This window comes from Anomaloglossus baeobatrachus, chromosome 7 (genome assembly GCF_048569485.1).
Source record: "Anomaloglossus baeobatrachus isolate aAnoBae1 chromosome 7, aAnoBae1.hap1, whole genome shotgun sequence".
NCBI classification, from domain to species: domain Eukaryota; kingdom Metazoa; phylum Chordata; class Amphibia; order Anura; family Aromobatidae; genus Anomaloglossus; species Anomaloglossus baeobatrachus.
This window is the reverse complement of record NC_134359.1, coordinates 225,606,020-225,627,984: the sequence shown is the minus strand read 5'-3', so window position 1 is coordinate 225,627,984 and position 21,965 is coordinate 225,606,020. Positions and strand designations below refer to the sequence as shown.

Here is a 21,965-nt window from a genome sequence, read left to right as displayed (position 1 = left end):
AATAATTAAAAAAAAAGGGCTCCCCTATATTTTTGGTTCCCAGCCAGGTACAAATAGGCAGCTGGGGGTTGGAGGCAGCCCGTAGCTGCCTGTTGTACTTGGCTAGCATACAAAAATATGGCGAAGCCCACGTCATTTTTTTGGAGGGCAAAAAACTCCTGCATACAGTCCTGGATGGAGGATGCTGAGCCTTGTAGTTCTGCAGCTGCTGTCTGTTCTCCTGCATACACTAGTGGATGGAGTATGCTGAGTCTTGTAGTTCTGCTCCCCCTGTCTCTCCCTCCAGCATACAGTCCTGGATGGAGCATGCTGAGCCTTGTAGTCCTGCAGCTGTCTGCTCTCCTGCATACACTAGTGGAGAATGAAGAACATATTGAAGAAGGAAATGACATTAGACCTTTCTTTTTCTTCAACAATCTTTAATGGCATTATTCACTGATAAAAAAACGCATAAAAAAGCAATGAGCAAAAACGCAGCCAAAAACGCGGTAAAAACACATCGCGTTTTTACCATGGGTGCGTTTTTTGCGGACAAAACGCACAAAAAACGCAGCGTGAAAAAATCTCTTAGTGCGCACATAGCCTTAATGCGTTTTTCAAAGGAGAAAAAAAATATGATAGGATTAGGCTAATTGATAGATAGCTAGAATAGATAGATAGATAAAAAAAAATTGAAACAATAGATAGAAAGAACATATGGCATAGATAATAAGAAAGAACAGAAAATAACAGAATAATAATAGAAAGAAATAACAGAATAACTCAAGAGGGATAGCTAGCTTGGACACCTGTGTTTTTTTAAATTTTTTTGGGTAAAAAAATGTCGTGAGGTCCCCACCATTTTTCATATCCAGCACAGGAACAGCAGCAGCTGCAGGCTGCAACCCTCAGCTGTCTGCTGTACCTTGGCTGATTATGAAAAATAAAGGGGATCCCACACTTTTTTTTTAATTATTTGATTTTTAAAAAAAAATGATGTGGGTCCCCCCATTTTTCCAAAACCAGCCACGGTACAGCAGACAACTGGGGGCTGATATTATTAGAGTGGAAAGGGCCATTGTTATTTGGCAATTGGGGTCAAAGGAGTTAATGGCAGTCCACAGCAGCCACTAAGTCCTGAATTAGTAGTGGCAGGTGTCTATGAGACATTGCCCATCACTAATCTGTAAGTGAAGACTAAGAAGATCTAAGAAGACAAAAGCTACTACTAAAAGAATACACTAAAGTAGTGAATAATGAAAAACTTCCAATACACCAAAATATCAGAGATGTTACAATACAACGATTGAAATCAAGACACCCACCCATCCAAACTGCAATCACCTTGCATGAACAAGACTTCAATTTAGAGGAGAAATGGCGAGAACTTTGGGTCAATGTAATAGACGTGATCTGCAGAAGGATGCGGACACAGTTTCTGTATATCCTGGATCATTGGAGGGAAGAGATGAGGAGTCTGGCTGCGGCAGTGCGAGCCCGTGAGATAGAAGTCCCACGCGAGGAGCAGGTAAGCAGCTACCCAGTCCCGGTTGATCCGGCCTACCCGGCCGTGGGATCTGGTCTACCCCCAACCGTTGTAAGCACCCAGCCACCGTCACCCTCGCCCTCGGCAGACGCCAAGCCGCTACCCCCGACACTGGCAGCGGGACCTCCAGTCCCTGTTTTTGAAGTGCAGGCTGCAAACCCCCTGACCTTACCACCAGACCTGGCTGCATCACCGGGACCGTACCTCGATACGGAGCACCCGGACTTTGCAACCCCGGCTGAGGAATAGCCCGTTTCTCTACCCACCACAGCGGAGGCGGAGCCAGAAGAGATGCCTCTTCCGCCACCGCGCGGCATCCCGGCGGCTGCCGGGGCCATAGGAGTTACCTTGCAGCGAGTACCTGTAGGAGAGGCGAGGCCGGACGCTGACGCCCCCTACTGGGAACGACAACTACAAAAGTTACACCAAGAAATCAGTACTCGAGAACAGCGATGACGGGAGATTGCTGCCAGCACCAAACGAGAAAAGGAGCACCTGAGGAATGCCACCTATCGGGTCAGAGGGCCGCGGTACCTTGGCCTAGTGGAACAATTTGACCCCATTAAGGGATGGGGGTTTATCGCAGAAGCAGGCTTCACAGCTGGGGTGTTCGTTTCCCGGAGAGACCTGGAGGAAAACCTTCCAAAGGGACACCCGGGCCGTAATCTGGAGTCGGGAGAGGTGGTCTCCTACACCCGGCACTGTAGTGAGCGGGGCTGGTAAGTACCGGAAGTGAATAAATATGTGATGATTGATAAAAAAATCCTGCCAGCTTCTGTGGTACATGACCATAAGGAGTCTTGGTCGCAGCAACAGGCTATCTAGTTCTAATGTTATGTTTTTATTATTCTGAGTTTGTTATTTTTGTGAAAATGATAAGTAATGTTTTGAAAGTGCCAAAAATGCTGATTTATATGTTTTCTAATTGACCTGAATACCTCACCTGAATCCAGAAGTTTATACTGTTTGCACCTGGTGCATGGACCTTGTTTTATTGCTAGTGAAAATGGACCATGGCTGTGGGACTGGCAGCAGCCAGCACGAACTTGTGCACTTGTACATAGTTGCGAATAGTGCGCCCACCAGAGTCGTCTTTTTAAGCCTCCGGGACTTTAACTCCGTCACAGGACCCCAAGTAGGAAGCGGCGGGCTTCAGGTTGTTTGGGTGGCGGGTTGAAGGGAGAGGGACAATGGGAATGGACTGTTGCAGGAAGGACTGCAGCAGAGTAGGCCGAGCCACCGGCTACCACCATAACCGGTAGCGTTCCCTTGGTTCTTTTAATAAAAATGAACTCTACGAGTTTTGTTATGTAACGTTCAAGTAATGTGCCTCCCCTGCGTGGGATGAGAAATTGTGAATTAAACATGTTATTTTCTCTTTTGCAGTTAACAAAAATAAACCTCTGGATATCCTGTAGCTCGGGGACGAGCTACGTCTAACCAAGGGAGAATGTGACGCCCCTGGACTAGTCAGGTCGTCACAGGGCATTGCACGCTTTTTATTCTTAGTGCAGGACTCAGCCCCCCATTGTTCTGGGTTCCCAACCTATAGTACTGCCTCCATTAGCATCCAAAATCCCAATCACACCTCACACCACACCCTGCCAGACACACCAGGGGGCTGCTGAGCTGGAATAGGGCCGTCCACCTGGGGGTCAGGCAGATTGGTGGGAGGGGGCAAGTCAGTGAGGGAGGAAGTGGAGAGCAGAGCAGAGCTGACAGGCAGAACAGAGTAGCTCCCAAAGGGTGAGGAGCTGGGAGTTGGAGCTCCCGGGGTAGTTACAGGTTGGGTCGCAGACGGTGGTCTGGGCCGGAGGAGTTGGAGACCCTGCACTCCCCTGCACACCACAATCCAGAGTCCCGGGGCCTCCTCTACCCGTGGAAGGAACGTCATCTGGCTGCCCCACTCCATCTCCCCCGGGTACTCCCAACACCGGCAGCGGCGGTACTCCCCTTACCGCACACCACAAGTGGCGTCACAAACTATTATCCCCTGTAAATAGCCCTCCTTTTCATTTATTCCAATGGTATTATTATGCACATAAGTATGGTTAAAAGGGAAGTGAAGCTTATCTTAATGCAGCCACACCTGCACCTTACTGGTTCTTGTACAGACTAGAATGCATAGCCACAAACCACCTAATGGCACAAACCAACCTCCTGGTAAATATGTCCTCATCCTGGTATGTTCCCCATCCTGGTATATATTTCTCCAATTCTAGGCCCCATTCTGGTATATATGTTCTCCATCCTGGTATATATGTCTCCCATCCTATGCCCCATCCTGGTACATATGACCTCATCCTGGGCCCATTCTGGTATATACGTGGCACATGCTAATATATATGTCGTCATTCTGATATTTGTGGGCTATCCTGGATTATATGTTGCCCATCCTTGGCCCATCCTGGTATACACAGTCTCCCCATTCTGTCTCTAACACATAAAAAACTTCATTCTACTTGTAGCGCCCCATGGGGCAGGTGTTCTAACTTACTCCGTTGCCCCGAGGCGTACCGGAGGGAGGATTGGAGGGTGGGAGGGAGGATGGAGGTAGTTGTTGAAGGTTTAGGAAAGTCTATTAGGATTGTGACGCCACCTGTGGTATGCGGCCAGGGATGGGGGCCGCCGCTGCAGGGTCTCTCACCAGGGCAGATGTCAGGTGCAGCCGGGATGGTGTCGCTCCCCACTGGCGGGGAGGATGGCGGGGGTAGTAGTGGTCCCCATTGATGCTGCAGCGCTGGGCGACGGCGCTGGTTAAAGGAGAGGCAGAGACAGGGCCTGCGGTTCCAGGTGTTTTTACTTACAAGTCTTTCAGACACTGCCCGAGGTACTGTTCTCTGCCACCATGGGCTACAGCCAGTCCCGGATCCGTGAAAGGTCAAATCCGGTGTGTATGTCAGCCTGTGAGTTCTCTTCTCCTTTTATGCGCTAAGTATCTGACCCCCGTGGCGTGAAGCACTTGAGGGTTCCGGTGTCAGTAAAGTGTGTCCCATTCTGTATGCTGATAGCGTGGTACCGTTATGGAGCCAGTCCTCAACCTCGGATACTATGTGCTATTTGCTGCATACTCGTGGGACGGGTCCGGTGACTTTTCATAGCCGTTTCCCGCGACCCTTGCAGAGTTGGTAGACAGCGTAAAGTATGTACAGCACCAGTCTTGTGGAAGCAGCCGCCCTGCTTCTCCCCAGTGACTGTGTTGAATGCCTTGTCCCACAATGCTGCTCACGGCACATCTGCTCTGCTCTGTCTGAAGCTGAACTCCCTTGTTCTGGTGTGTTGTGTGGTCTGAGCTGTTGCCCCCAGTCACTGCCACCGGCTGGTTCACTACTCTCACTAGGTCAACCTGCTCTTCCCACTGTGTGCCCCTGACTCCCCCTGGTGGTTACTTCTCCCTGACCCTGAGTCCCCAGTCCAGTGGACCTGGGGAGCCCCTGGTGCCGTGGCGTCCTGTACTAATTAGTAATATATTATATCCTAATTGACATATTCAGTAATATATATATATATATATATATATATATATATATATATATATATACAAGCTTATAGAGTGTGCAGTGCTTATAGGTATCAGTAGCGTGTTATCAGAACACTATAGCATGTTATAGTCTAGTGCTGAAGAAAGTACTTAGTGCCGTATTTGGATCACTGAAGATCAACCACCCGGTTTTAAATACAAGGTATACCAGTGTTCATGCTCTGCCCTGTTTGAGGTAAATAGCCAGCCACTAATGATCAAAAACATGGAAGACACATAGAAAGGCATATACCTACTAAAGATTACTGCAGTCCACATCCCGTATACTACTAATTATTTGATTGCTATCAGCACTGAACACTTTATAATTTTTGTATGTATATATATCATTAATTATTATTCATTGCTATAAGCACTAAGCACTTTTCAAATTCTTTATGTATGTATACTAATTTCTGTATAATGCTGGATATTACGGATCACTGTCACCTTAACCGTTGTTTTTTATACTTGTCTACGCCCCTGGTTGTTATACTGTGGTATTACCTGATATGAATTTTATATATTTATCTTATTTAATTTTTGTTGAATAAAAATTGATATTTTTAAATGTACTAATTTATTTCTGTAGCTTTATTGGTTTGAAATACTATATTCAAACCTGGTGTTTAACACTAACATAACCGGTAGCGTTCCATGGTTGGAGATGAACTCAAAAGTTACCGTAACGTTTAAGCAATGTGCCTCCCTAATGTGGGATCAAATCTGTAAATAAAAATTTTCTTTTTCTATTTTGCAGTTAAAAACCCCCCAAAAACCTCTGATGTCCTGTAGCTCGAGGACGAACTACGTTTAACCAAGGGGGAATGTGACGCCCCTGGACTATCAAGTTGTCACAGGGTATTGCACAATCTACCCTCTCGTGCAGTATCCACCTCCCTCTTGGTTATGAGTCCCTAACCAAATGGTGTTGCCTACAACAGCAAATCAAATCCTAGACACACCTTGCACCACACCCACCAGGCACACCAGTGGACGGCTTGAGTGGAATAGAGTTGCCCACCTGGGGGGTCAGGGAGGGGAGGTGAGGAGTGTAGTCAGTTAGTCAGAGAGTGAGTTAGTGGTAAGAGGGTAGCCCTTGAGCTGTGAGGAGCTCTGAGGAGGTTGCGAGCCGTGACCCCCATAAGGAAGCTGTCTAGGTTGCAGATGGTGGTCTGGGCCTAGAGGAGTCAGACCCCCGGTCACAGGGGATCATGGAAAGGGGCTTGGATCTGTCGAGCAGGACAGCCGCCGGCCTTGCACCATCACTGGTCCGGGACTGAGGAACGATGAGGTACGTGGACCCTAGGTAGGGGAGTAGCTATAGGCAACCCGATAATTTATCCATGGAGAATGGAGCCTTCAAGATTCGTTCCCAACCACTCCAAAATTGGGGCACTAGTGCAGCACGGGTGATAGGACTTTCCATTCAAAACGGTCCAGAAAATCCCAAGCGTGAGCCCTGAGAGCAAGCTCCCACACTTAGCCACAGTGGGGAGCAGGACCCAGCAAGTTTCACACTACCGGGACCACCAGAGAAGTAAACTTAATGCCAGGAGGCAGGTCACGGATCACCAGGCAGCACCATTGGGGACGGGACCTGAACTAGCTCCCCTCAGCGGCAGAGGTGTCCAGAGACTTGGTTTACCCGGTTTTCGGTGTCTGCTTAATGGACTGAGTGAGTACAAGAGTGATCCCTGCATCCCACTGCCTTATCCCCACACCAAGTCCCGGGGCATCCTCCCTACCCGTGGAGGGTCACAACACCTGGCTGCCTCCCGTCATCAGCCTGGGTACTCCCCAACGGCAGCGGCGGTATTCACCCCGGTTACCGCTTACCACGGGTGGCGTCACAAACTCTTTAATCCCTTGTAAATACCCCCTTCATTTGAGTGGCAGCACGACCCCCCGGGTCCAGAGACCCTCGAGCCACTGAGAACCCGGATCCGAGCAGCTCGACTGCTTCCACGGGGGCAGCACATATGTGTAAACCGACCTCGACCTTTCTCGGACCTAGGATGAGTACTACAGCCTAATTGGGGTGCAGTACCCTGTGGCGTCTGAAGCCGCCAGGGGCGCCACATACTCACCTCCCTCAGCTACCACACTGCGCAGTGTCCTCTGTAGCCAGCACGCAGTGGCCGGCAGCTGACATCGGCGTGCACTCCATGGCACATGACACCACTGTCATGTGACCCAAGTCATTTGTGCACCGACGTCAGCTGCCAGACACTGTTTGGCCGGCAGCTTGTATTGCAGTGCAGGAACCTGACGAGACTCTGTGCAGTAATGCATTTCAGCTGGATGTGTGACCTCGGACACACATCCAGCTAAAGCAGGTGCTAGGGTCATGGGGCCCTCTCTGCCCCTGTTTATTACGCCCCTGGCAGCATGGATATCATAAATTGGAAGATTCTCATATTGCCAGTGCAGAAGTGGAACAATACTTCTTATTAGCCGCTGGTCACTGTGGATCACTTTACTACATTGTCTTCAAATAAGTATCACAACTACTACAGGTGTTAAAGGGGTTCTGCAGCCATTGCATATTGATGACCTATTCCATAGGGACTGGGTAATTTGTCATCTTTGACCAAACTCTTGTTGTTTTTTAAGGCTCGGTTCACTCTAGTGTTCAGAACGCTGTTTTTCTGTTGTGATATAAGAACATAAATGTAACTCATTGAGGAACTGCATCTGTTCCTGAGGGACACATACATCCACAGGTGGACCTACTGACAATAATGGTGTCCATTTAGCTTTGATTTTGGGGTTCACCATTCTAATGAATAAAACATAGTGCAGAATGATGCACTACCTTCTATACTATTGAAAATGACAGAGCTTACAAGCGAGTGTGACCCTAGCCTTAAAGGGAATCAGCCACATGAATCAGAGCCTAATTGCATGATTGCAGCCAGGTATATTTGACTGTAAAATGCTCCAGCATTCCAGATAATATATACTTTAAAGGGAACCAATCACCAGAATTTTCGTATGTAACATTAAGCCAGTGCTTTACTGGCACTATCAGGCTGATTCTCTACATACCTGTAGTGGTCAGCTCAGTTGTTTAGGTTTTGAAATCCAAAAGAGTAAAGTTTATAAAATTACTTGCTTGTTGAGTGACAGCAGCTGAGGATCAGATAATATCTGGGGGTATCATAGTTATCTCCTCCCCCTGTTAGAATTAGCATAAGTATTATACAAACAAATCCCTTTCTCAGTTGCAGGACCTGTGTAAGGTCATACCCGTGTGACCAGCAGGGGCGGGGCCTCAACCAACAAAGCTGGACACTAGGTCACACGGGTATGACCTCACACAGGTCTTGCAAGAGACAAAGTGATTCGTTTGTATAATATTTATGCTAATTATAACAGGGGGAGGGGATAACTATGAATACCCCCCCAGATATTATCTGATCCTCAGCTGCTGTCACTCAACAAGCAAGTAATTTTATAAACTTTACTTTTTTGGATTTCAAAACCTAAACATCCGAGCTGACCACTAATGGCATGTAGAGAATCAGCCTAAGGCCCAAGACACACGGCATGAAAATCGGACCGAGTGGAATGCGATAAAACATCACATTCCACTCAGACCAATATTAGCCTATGTGCCAGCACCCATGAGCGATTATTTTCTCTGCCCCAATCGGACCGAGAAAACAATCGCAGCATAGTATCATAGTATCATAGTAGCATAGTTTTTAAGGTTGAAGGGAGACTCTAAGTCCATCTAGTTCAACCCGTAGCCTAACATGTTGATCCAGAGGAAGGCAAAAAAACCCCAATGTGGCAAACAAGTTCCAATGGGGAAAAATTTCCTTCCTGACTCCACATCCGGCAATCAGACTAGTTCCCTGGATCAATACCCTGTCATAAAATCTAATATACATAACTGGTAATATTAAATTTTTCAAGAAAGGCGTCCAGGCTCTGCTTAAATGTTAGTAGTGAATCACTCATTACAACATCATGCGGCAGAGAGTTCCATAGTCTCACTGCTCGTACAGTAAAGAATCCTCGTCTGTGATTATGATTAAACCTTCTTTCCTCAAGACGTAGCGGATGCCCCCGTGTTCCAGTCGCAGGCCTAGGTGTAAAGAGATCTTTGGAAAGGTCTCTGTACTGTCCCCTCATATATTTATACATTGTGATTAGATCCCCCCTAAGCCTTCGTTTTTCCAAACTAAATAACCCCAAGTTTAATAACCTGTCTTGGTATTGCAGCCCACCCATTCCTCTAATAATCTTGGTCGCTCTTCTCTGCACCCTCTCCAGTTCAGCTATATCCTTCTTATATATCGGTGACCAGAATTGTACACAGTATTCTAAGTGCGGTCGCACTAGTGACTTGTACAGAGGTAGAACTATATTTTTTTCATGAACACTTATACCTCTTTTAATACATCCCATTATTTTATTAGCCCTGGCAGCAGCTGCCTGACACTGTCCACAGCATGCTGTGATTGTAATGCGAGACTCTTTCTCTCGCACCCATTCAAGTCTATGGGGCGAGAGAAAGATTGCACTGCACTCGCAGTACACCGGTGTACCGCGAGTGCAGGACGAGAATGGCAATAGCCAGTTACGGAGGCAAGAGAGAGATAAATCCCTCCCTCTCCTTCTCCGTCCCGCCCCTCCTCAGTGCCGGTCTGTTCCCCGCAGCTGAGGTCCGATCGCATGTTCGGACTTCAGTCGCAGTGACACTCGCATGACACTTGGCTCCTGCTGTGCTGTCAGCGTGAGCCGAGTGTCATGCGAGGATTGCACTAGTGCCCAATGTAGCTCCGGCCTGATAGTGCCAGTATAGCACTGGCTTTAGGTTATATACGAAAATCCTGGTGATTGCTTCCCTTTAAAAATCTGGTGGGGACTGTAGCTAGTGAGGAGACTAGTCTGGCTCTGCCACCAGCCAGGTTCTCCCAATATAGCTGTAGTTAATTAACAGGTCTCTTGCTATGGGAGAGGCTTGTCAATCACCTTCAGCAGCACTGAGGCCGGCCGGAAGTGAAGCTGGACTAGTCTCATCCTCGGCTGTGGTCCTCAGCATATACTCCCTGAAATGATGGAGTGTTTCAGAGAAATATACTGTATATCGTGCAGTGAGACTATGATTCATACTTCCCATGGTTTCGGCAGCATGAATCAGATGGCAGGTTCCCGTTTAACTGTGTGTATCCTGTTAATAGATTTATTGATTGATTTTTATACTATTCAGTAAACTATTACGTTATTTGTGGACAATTAATCCTCTTTTGAATTTTATATTCATTGAGGTTTTTGATCTTTTAGGTTTTGAAAGTGTCTTTTTTTATAGGATTGATTGACCATTTATGGGGCATCATGTTACTATGATAGTTTTATGTTACTTTATTCTCTTTGGCTGCTTTGATAGGGGCATGGTGGTCTTGGACTATATAGTATCATACAAGGATCAAGTACTGATTCATAAACATAAACTTGCATTCGATAGATTGGACAGATAATGGATTTATAAATCTAGATCGCTCGGTGCAGTGCGGGGAGACGATTTACAGGTAGAGGAAGAAAAGAAATGAAAATATCAGCGTGCAGATTACTGACCACTACTTTCACATTCTTAGTTCCTTGTCTGAGCAACCCTTGGACTGTTTTCAGAGAAATGCTCAGCTATTCCTGTAGCTCATGCAGAATGAGCAGATCCTCTACTGCAGACATCTGCTTCATTCTCCCTTTCTTAGAACAGAAACTCATCTCGGCAGCGGATAACGAAACCCTCTGCTGGTGGCTTCTGCTTCAGCTTCTGAGCGTTAGATTCTGGAAAGGATTGTTATAGGATTAGGCTAATTGGCTTCTTATGAAATTGGCTCAGGGGGGTAGTTATGGAGAAACGAGACTTGGCCTCTCTGCGGGAAGCCGCAGGTATAAGCAGGCTGTGTACAGTGCTGTGGCGTACGTCAGGTATGTGGGCACGCTACAGATTAGATGCAGAAAATTGCTGCGCCAAAAAAACGCACCTTCTGGCAGAAAAACGCACGAAAAGACACATGCATGGGCTAAAAATGCAGGAATAAAAGGAACCAACCAACAATTGACATGCTGCAGATTATTTCTGCACCCAAAATTGCAAGGAAAAATGAAGACGCAACATGGCCTTGTGCGCACACTGCATTTTTTCCGTGTTTTTCCACTTTTTCCGGTGTCTTTTTGGTCCCAAAACTGCATGCATTTCCTTCCCCAGCAAAGTCATTTTTGCTGTGTGCATGTTGCAGTTTTTTTTTCTACTGCATCTTTGTGGTGACCACATAGATGCAGCATGTCAATTCTTTTGATGCTTTGTCCCTGCATTTCGGAGGACTGGCAGATCAATCTCCCGCTGACTCAGGGTCGGCAAAGGATTGATACCTCCTGGAATATGGCTAGATGCCGGTCCCCATATAAAGTCTATGGGTACCAGAATTCAGCGCAAAGGGATAGGAGCAAGCGCTTCATACTTACTGAGACACCAGGGCAGCTATCACACTGCTCACGCGGCCTCTCATTCTTCTTCCCGGGCTCATACATATTCAATGCTCCCCCCACCCACCGGCGTCGTCTGCGATTGGTTGCAGTCAGACGCGCCCCTATGCTGAGTGACGGGATGTCTAAGGCTTCCAATCACAGATGCCGGTGGGCAAGTCTATATCGTACAGTAAAATAAATAAATAAAAAAATTGGCGTATGATCCCCTCATATTATGATACCAGCACAGATAAAGCCCAACAGCTGGGGGCTGGTATTCTCAGGCTGGGGATACCCATGGTTATTGGGCTCCCCCTGTCTAAAAACATCTGCCAGCAGCCCGAAATTGCCGCATCCATGAGATGCGACAGTCCCGGCACTTTATCCGGCTCTTCCCGATTGCCCTGGCGCAGTGGCAATCAGGGTAATGAGGAAGTTAATGGCACCCCACAGCAGCCACTAAGTCCTATATTAGTAAGTGAAAGTTAATAAACACAAATACCAAAAAAATCCTTTATTTAAAATAAAAGACAAAAATGCACCCTCTTTCACCACTTTATTAACCCCAAAACACCCCTGCAGGTCCGACGTAATCCAAGCGAGGTCCCACGACGGTTCTACCACTGCTACATCTGAAGCTCACAGCGAGCACCATAGAACATGACTGTCCACTGTGAGCTCCAGAGAATGAATGAGCCATGCATTCAGTGGTGACATCACTCAGGTTAGTGGTGACGTCACCACTGATCGCGTGGCTCACTTCAGTTGCTGCTTGGAGCTCACAGTAGACAGTCATGTTCTACGGTACTCGCTGTGAGCTTCAGATGTAGCGTTTTTGTATCTGGTGTGGTTTTTAGGGGCCAAAAACGTGCATCTTTGTGATCACCACAAAGATGCAGCGTGCACACATTAAACTTACTATACTTTTGGATAATGTTTGACATTTTGTTGGCCTTTCAATTCTGTGCAGGTCTGAAGAGGTTGGAGTGCTGAACCCCTGAATCACTAGCGGTTCTGGGTGCATATTGCTATTCCCTGCCTAACTGTCCCTGTATCTAGTAGCATAGATAAAGAGATCTTTAGAAAAGGTATTTTTAAAGATTCTTTATAATATGCTAATGAGCGCAGGGACTAGTCGCAAGAGCGTTAGTTCCCTTGGCTAGTTGACCCCCTGTGCGCATGCTAACATGATAATGAATGTCATGGTCGCTCTCACCTCTGCTGCCTGCTGGTTCGCTCGGCTCAGTGCGCAAGAACAGAACGTCCCCAGGGGTAAGGGAGCTGGATGTGGCTTGCGACCCTCTCTCAAAAAGGTTGTTGACCACTGGTCTGAGGGGTCACATGACCCAGACCCCACCGATTTGCACAGATCTAAGATCCAACAAAATCTACAAAATTGTCCAAAAGTTCAGTTATTCTTAAGAGTATGTTCCGATGTTGCAGTTTTGGGTGCAGTTTTTGTGCCTGCACCCAAAACTGTATCTCTTGGCAGGAAAAAATGTTTTTTTGGCACGGTTTCGAATTTTTCAATACTTTTTTTTAAAATGCATTCTGATCGTAAAAAACGTAGAAACAGTTGACATGCTGCTTCAGTTTTCTGCACCCAAAACTGCAAGGAAAAAAATCTGTAACATGTGCACATCACTTCAGGATTCTCATAGACTTTGCTGGGATTTTGATTAAAATCTGCAAGAAAAAACTCATAAAAAAAACGCGGAAAAAAAACGCATTGTGTGCACACAGCCTAAGGCCTGCGCCACACATCCGTGCCTCCGGCACGTGTTTGTCATTTTTTACACGTACCGGCGGCACGGAGCCACTTTAACCAATGCTACCCTATTGTAGCAGACACACACACGTAAAACCACACGGAACGTGTGTCCGTGTGCGTTTGTACGTGTGTGCGTTTTTGAAAGCGCTGACATGTCCGTTTTTTCACCGGCAGCACGGGTGTCACACGGCCCGCACCCGCACCACACGGGTGTAGTGTGGATGCGGTCCCGTGTGACACGCGCCGGAGAAAACACACATGTCATTGAAAAAAAAACAAAACATTAACTCACCTTCTCCAGCCCTCCTGTCTCTGCCGCTGCTGCCTCTTGCTGCCGACCGCCGCTCATTATTCTCATAGAATATTCACTTCACTGCCTGGCAGCAGCAGCAGCGGGGAGACGGGAGGGCTGGAGACCGAGGATCAGCACCACGGACAGCAGCGCGGACATCAGGAAGGACCAGGTGAGTATAATAATTACCGATTCTACGTGTGCTATCGCGGATAGCACACGTAGAACACACGTGTCACGCACGTACCAGAGACACGTACTTACCTGCACGCAACACGCAGGGAAAATACGTGTCTCTCGGCACGTGCGTGAAATTCACGTGAGTGTGGCAGAGGCCTTAAGCAGCCATTTGTGCTTATTCGAGTCCGTTATCTCCTAAGCCCTGTAGGTTTGCAGCTCCATACATTCCCGCTAGAATTAATAATAATAATAATAATAATAATAATAATTTTATTCATTTATATAGCGCTATTAATTCCACAGCGCTTTACATACATTGTCACACTGTCCCCATTGGGGCTCACAATCTAGAGTCCCTATCTGTATGTCTTTGGAGTTGAGGACTGACACCCCCATTTCAGTGATTGTGACCCCCATTTATTACATTTTTTTTTTAATCTATGCTGTGGATATCTTTTGGTGGTAAATTCTATTTAGTAAATAGTATCAAAGGAAGTAATACCAAAAGTAGTAATAGCAATAATATTTTTACGTAATCGATCCTTTTCCTTTATTTTGTTATCCTTTTGTTTTGTTATCCTTTGTTTTGTTATCCTTTGTTTTATTATCCTTTGTTTTCTTATCCTTTTTTTTATCAACCTTTGTTTTGTTTGCATCCTTTGTTTTATTATCCTTTGTTTTGTTATCCTTTGTTTTGTTATCCTTCGTTTTCTTATCCTTTGTTTTGTTATCCTTCGTTTTATTATCCTTTGTTTGATTATCCTTTGTTTTATTCCTATACCTTGTTTTGTTATCCTTTGTTTTGTTATCCTTCGTTTTCTTATCCTTTGTTTTGTTATCCTTCGTTTTATTATCCTTTGTTTGATTATCCTTTGTTTTATTCCTATACCTTGTTTTGTTATCCTTTGTTTTCTTATCTTTTGTTTTGTTTGCATCCTTTGTTTTGTTATCCTTAGTTTTGTCCGTATCCTTTGTTCGGTTCCAGAGAAGACTTCTCTTTCCTAGAATTTGCTTCTGGAATAGAAAGCGAAAGTATTCATTGACGTGTTCTAGTAAGAAGAGGGGAGGAACAGGGAGGAGGCAAAGCTCTGTACAAAAGAGTCACACAAGGGAGTCACACAGGCACTGACAGCACAGAGTGCAGCAGCCACTGCTCCTCCAAGCATTACACTCTGCAGCCAGACAGCTGGTGCCCTGTGCAGGAGATTATGGTTTATATCACCACTGGTCTCCCAAGGATTTCTGTCCCAGTGCTTGTGGATTATAGTGGTGATCTCCCTGTACCCTGCACACACAGTGGGGGATTTGTGTGTTGTGGATTGTCTGCTGTGACACATATATCAGGTAAGGGCCTCCTTACACTTAGCAGAGGATCTATAGCACTGTCTGTAGTGTCATTCACCCTATACATAATGGACACATCATATATACATAATGAGACGTTGGCGTATAGATGTAGCAGAGCTATCTTTGTCGTTTAACCTATCATTGGATTTTGTACGTTTACTGCAAGAGCCCTCATAACAAACTCAGCTCTGCTACATCTGACTGCATTTTGATTTGATGCATTTTATTCTCCTTTGTAATACATTTACTATTTTCTATTATTATTGTCACCATTGTTATGATTCGATGGCTGGGACATTTTTGGCACAATGATGGCTCGTCCACACTCACTCATTTCCTAGGAAGTCTATTAATGTATATGTGTGTATGGAGCATGGCAGGAAATCAGAGCCAGGAGGAAGCCCAGACATTGGGGACATAGGCTCCATGTACATATGGCTCCCCCCTCAAGAATATAGTTATATGGAAGCCTTGTGTAAGGATAATCATTTCCAGATGACTCAGTCCTCCCTAGAAATATGCCTTTATGCATTTATTACAGCCAAGGGTGAAGCCTTGCTGGAGTCAGAGCGATATTTCACTGCAACAGCTGCTTTTTATTACAGCGCCAGCACATAGGAACATCAGCAGAGCTGAGCTTGTCATTTGTTCTATGTGATGACACCCAACATTTAGGGTTAAGTCACAAATTCGGCTCGGCCACATCCGTTTTCTTTTTGAGAATATGCTCAGACTGTCCAGTATAGCATCCTGCACTGGTCTGGGGGTCCTGCTGTGTCTTAGGTAGATACATGCTGCACTGGTCTGGGGGTCCTGCTGTGTCTTAGGTAGATGCATCCTGCACTGGTCTGGGGGTCCTGCTGTGTCTTAGGTAGATACATGCTGCACTGGTCTGGGGGTCCTGCTGTGTCTTAGGTAGATGCATCCTGCACTGGTCTGGGGGTCCTGCTGTGTCTTAGGTAGATACATGCTGCACTGGTCTGGGGGTCCTGCTGTGTCTTAGGTAGATACATGCTGCACTGGTCTGGGGGTCCTGCTGTGTCTTAGGTAGATGCATCCTGCACTGGTCTGGGGGTCCTGCTGTGTCTTAGGTAGATGCATCCTGCACTGGTCTGGGGGTCCTGCTGTGTCTTAGGTAGATGCATCCTGCACTGGTCTGGGGGTCCTGCTGTGTCTTAGGTAGATGTATTCTGCACTGGTCTGAGGGTCCTGCTGTGTCTTAGGTAGATGCATCCTGCATTGGTCTGAGGGTCCTGGTAGATGCATGCTGCACTGGTCTGAGGGTCCTAGTAGATGCATGCTGCACTGGTCTGAGGGTCCTGGTAGATGCATGCTGCACTGGTCTGAGGGTCCTGCTGTGTCTCAGGTAGATGCATCCTGCAACGGTCTGGGGGTCCTGATGTGTCTTAGGTAGATACATGCTGCACTGGTCTGGGGGTCCTGCTGTGTCTTAGGTAGATACATGCTGCACTGGTCTGGGGGTCCTGCTGTGTCTTAGGTAGATACATGCTGCACTGGTCTGGGGGTCCTGCTGTGTCTTAGGTAGATACATGCTGCACTGGTCTGGGGGTCCTGCTGTGTCTCAGGTAGATGCATCCTGCAACGGTCTGGGGGTCCTGATGTGTCTTAGGTAGATACATGCTGCACTGGTCTGGGGGTCCTGCTGTGTCTTAGGTAGATGCATCCTGCACTGGTCTGGGGGTCTTGCTGTGTCTTAGGTAGATACATGCTGCACTGGTCTGGGGGTCCTGCTGTGTCTTAGGTAGATGCATCCTGCACTGGTCTGGGGGTCCTGCTGTGTCTTAGGTAGATGCATCCTGCACTGGTCTGGGGGTCCTGCTGTGTCTTAGGTAGATGCATCCTGCACTGGTCTGGGGGTCCTGCTGTGTCTTAGGTAGATGTATTCTGCACTGGTCTGGGGGTCCTGCTGTGTCTTAGGTAGATGCATCCTGCATTGGTCTGAGGGTCCTGGTAGATGCATGCTGCACTGGTCTGAGGGTCCTAGTAGATGCATGCTGCACTGGTCTGAGGGTCCTGGTAGATGCATGCTGCACTGGTCTGGGGGTCCTGCTGTGTCTCAGGTAGATGCATCCTGCAACGGTCTGGGGGTCCTGATGTGACTTAGGTATCTTGCACTGGCTTGGGGGTCCTGCTGTCTTAGGTAGAGGCATGCGGCACTGGTCTGGGGGTTCTGATGTGACTTAGATACATCTTGCACTGGTCTGGGGGTCCTGCTGTGTCTCAGGTAGACGCATGCTGCACTGGTCTTGTTTGTCCTGATGTGACTTAGGTATACATCTTCCATTGGTTTGGGGGTCCTCCTGTCTCAGGTAGATGCATCCTAGACTGGTCTGGGGGTCCTGCAGTTTTAGCTAGATTCACTATGCTCAGTGGTGACTTACTGCAGCAGAAATGGCTGGAGAACATGGAAATCACTACTGCTGGGCTTTATAATCCGAAGAACAGTGCTATTATTTCCATAGCTATTTCATCAAATCATATTCTTATGTTCCTGAACCGAAATACTGGAAAAACAGGATTGAGGGGCGTCTGCCTGCTGAGCAGGGGTGCCTGAGGCTTTGTACCATAAATTCACTCTGCAGATCTGTGAAGGAACAGTGCAAGGTTTAGTAGTAATCTGTTCTCCCCTTCAAGGCTGCTACAATTATGAAGGATTAGCAATTATATCTGCGCTGCTTTATGTATCTGACACATGAGCTCTCAGCTCGTCCGGGCTGCAAGTTTTGGAATATTACAAAATTCTCTTATGATATGGAAATGTGATCTGTAAAAATATTGAGCAATTCTGTACACATGCCTAGCATGAATGATGAGATGTCTAACAATTCACTGGAAACCCAATATAGGCCCTCTGCTCTGAAATGTTGTGTATCCTGCCAAGATTGCTAACAGTACCTACCCATCTGTAACCTGTGCCTCAGCCAACATAGGGTCACCTAAGTACACATAGTGCAGATGTGCCCAGATGGAGCAGCGAAACATAGCAACCTGCATGGGTATCCCCAGGACAGATATGCTGTGTTGCATTGTGCCAGCTCTTTAGTTTATTAATATTGTTGTTGTTATTCATACTTAAATATATTATTATTATTATATAGGGTTTTATTTTTTTTATATATATATATATATATATATTTATTTAGGATTATTATTTTAATATATTTATTATTTTATTATTATATTTGATTATTAGTAATACGATTTGTAGGTTATTATATATATACATATATGAGCATTATTGTATTGTATTGCTTATATATATATATATATATATGTATATATATATATATATATATATATATATATACACACACACACAAATATATATTCATATATATCATTGCTAATATTAATATGTTGGGGCTATTATTAATATTTAATATAATATTATAATATAATATTTATTATTTATATATATATATAATTATGTGTAGATTATTTTTATGTGTGTGTATATATATATATTAGTGTATATATATACTAGTATAGATATACTATTATCATTATTATTATTAATATATTTATATATATATATAATATTGCTAATAATAATATTTTGGTATTATTATTTTGTAAAGATTGTTTTTTTAGATAACATTCTTATTTTTATTTTGCTGTTTATGTTGTTGTTATATGATTCATTATTGGTTCAGTCTACAGACACCGAATCCTTAAATTACTATAAATGCTGTTGTAGTAGATAGATGGGGCAGCAGATGAATACAGTGGTGGTAGATTTCAGGGATAAGCTTTGCCCCAGCTCATAGTTACACTGGCATTCTAGCACCTACCACTAGGGGGCACATGTCCCACAAATGTCAGTGTTGATTGCCACAAGCCATTGTAGCTCCAGTGGTGCCCCCCTATTGTGTTACCTGTATTATACAGCACCCCAGGTATAGCTTCTGCATTGTTACTATTCATCACTAATTCATAGAATGAGATGAATGATACTCACAGCTCTGCTACATCTGCTTGCAGTGAAATGCAATTTTAGAAATTGCAGGAGTGCATTTTGTTTTAGGTAGGGTGACTCTATTTGCAATATATAAATATAGTCTTAAGGGTTAAGTAGCAGAGGAGGGTTTGACATCCAATAGACATCCAGAGCTGCCGCTGACCATTCAGGGAAGCAGCAATCAGCCTAAATGCTTGTTTTTAAATCAATGCCTGTGCGCTAGAGTAGCTGTAAAAAATGGCTGTGGGGAATTGTTTTCTGAGAATGCCTGCTTGCTTCTCAACCATTTACTGAAGCAGTCAATAAGTGGATACTACTTCTACCAGAAAGAGCTGAATTCTAAAATCCCAAGCAGAGATAAGGTCAAGTCAATCAACAAAGATTTATTGAACCGTGCTGTGTGTGGAGAGGACTTTAAAACATATTATTTGGTAGGAAGCAATTTAGTGCCGACCATTTTCTAAGTCGTAGACTGTACAGGCTGAGTAACAGGAAAGAGGGGTAGCAGAGGCTCGCATTGTGTGCTCTCGGCGTTTGGCTTTACCAAGAACTCGTCATTTACGGCAAGCAGAGTAAAAATAGAAAGCAGCCTTTTATGATGAGTCTATGATGGGAAATGCAGGTTTGAGAAGCTTTGTGGTGGCACTCAGGATCGCAAGGAGGTACAGTAGTCACGGTGTTCACTCCAGAGGCATATTTTAGATTGTCAACTGTGGATGGATGGATGGATTGGTGGATGGATAGATAGATAGATAGATAGATAAATAGATAGATATTGTTACTGAGTTAGTCTGATGGAGGACATGTTGAGTAGATGACTAGGTCTCCAGTATGGACTACTTCTGATGAATACTCTAACATCTTACATTGTGAGGAAGACATGTTGAGTAGATGACTAGGTCTCCAGTATGGACTACTTCTGATGAATACGCTAACATTCTACATTATGAGGAAGACATGTTGAGTAGATGACTAGGTCTCCAGTATGGACTACTTCTGATGAATGCACTAACATCTTACATTATGAGGAAGACATGTTGAGTAGATGACTGGACCTCCAGTATGGACTACTTCTGATGAATACGCTAACATCTTACATTATGAGGAAGACATGTTGAGTAGATGACTAGACCTCCAGTATGGACTACTTCTGATGAATACGCTAACATCTTAGACATGTTGAGTAGATGACTAGGTCTCCAGTATGGACTACTTCTGATGAATGCTAATATGTTAAACTATGCTTTGTTTGCTTTTTTGTATGGAGTATCAACCATATTTCTTTTGGCTTTTCAGAAAAACGACAACGGACGTGCAGAACTGCCACTAGGAGGGACGCTATGGAAGACCACATAAGTTGGTCAAGTCTATAGGATGGTAGCACACAGCAAGGTGGAAGCAGATAATGCCGTTTCAGACAGAAGACCTCAGCACCTGGATGCATCTCACTCTGATCGTTCCCAGCTCCAGCCTGCCAGAGCCATTCACCACAGCCCAGGACGTCCCATCCCCACATCGCAGCTCAGTGACACACACTTTCGGACTTTCCGCTCACAGTCGGATTTTACTGTCATCACCAAGACCAGCAGTATGCTGGATACTTGTGGATTTTACTGGGGACCTATGACGGTTAATGTGGCCCATGAGAAACTAAGATTGGAGCCAGTGGGCACTTTCCTCATCAGGGACAGTAGACAGAAGAATTGTTTTTTTGCCATCAGTGTTAAAACAGGTACCGGACCCATCAGCATCAGGATTCACTTTCAGGCTGGGAGGTTCAGTCTAGATGGCAGCAAAGAGTCATTCAATTGCCTTTTCCAGTTATTGGAACATTATATATTATCTCCTAAAAAGATGCTTGTTGCTCCTCTAAGGAAGGTCAGATTAAGACCACTACAAGAACTGTGCCGAAAAAGCATACTGGCAACGTTCGGGAGACAGAACCTGGACGCCATACCCGTCAATCGAGTCTTAAAGGACTATTTAAAGTCTTTCCCATTTCAAATCTAGCAACACAGGGCATTAACCATTCACACAAGAAGGACTCGTGTTACACATTCAGCTTCCCGGGGTTATTTTTTAATATCTTATTTAATGGTGGTCAAGTTTATTTTTGTAGCAATTTAACTGTATTTTGGGATGAAACTTGAACACTCGCCTTTTAATGTTTACAAAAACAGATTATTTGCACAAACTAAAAGGGGTCGCCCCCTTTCGGAATTGCTTTTTCTGCTGTGCAGATACTTTATTTTATTACACTTTAAAAGTAATAAATTTTATTATAAAATATTTCAATACAGCTTCACTTGTATCTGGTTATTTCATTAGCGCTTTGTGTATAGGATATACTTTGTTATATGTAAAGCTACAAAGGTTGAAAAAAAGAGTTAGGTCCACCTTCCTCAGCAATTATACATTTCGTCATATTATAATATTGTTGACTTAGCAATATTGGGCTATATTATATTTTCCATACAAATGTTGCAGAATTGAATTTGGCAATTGGGTTATGTTACGTAAGAAAACGAGACAAATTTAGCTGTTTTTTGTTTGCACGCGTTCTAATATTTTTCGACTTTCCTTCACCTGGGGAAATTGATTCAGTTTGTTGCCCTATCCTTGTACCTAAATATGATCAAGGTTGGCTTCATGGCACCCCAGTTTGTTGCCCTATCTTTGTACCAAAATATCATGATCAAGGTTGGCTTCATGGCACCCCAGTTTGTTACCCTATTCTTTTACCTAAATATCATGATCAAGTGTGGCTTCATGGCACCCCAGTTTGTTGCCCTATCCTTGTACCAAAATTTCATGATCAAGGGTGACTTCATGGCACCCCAGTTTGTTGCCCTATCCTAGTACCTA

At 45.0% G+C, this 21,965-nt stretch overlaps 1 protein-coding gene across 1 annotated transcript; it reads left to right on the top strand.

Annotated features, from left to right (window-relative positions):
- The first annotated feature begins 14,880 nt into the window (after nucleotides 1–14,880).
- Nucleotides 14,881–21,395, top strand: SOCS1 (suppressor of cytokine signaling 1). The gene is made up of 2 exons (XM_075319108.1): nucleotides 14,881–15,118; nucleotides 20,397–21,395. Exon 2 carries the CDS (start codon nucleotides 20,475–20,477, stop codon nucleotides 21,108–21,110), a length of 636 nt encoding a protein of 211 aa, XP_075175223.1. The 5' UTR covers nucleotides 14,881–15,118; nucleotides 20,397–20,474; the 3' UTR covers nucleotides 21,111–21,395.
- Nucleotides 21,396–21,965: the final 570 nt, after the last annotated feature.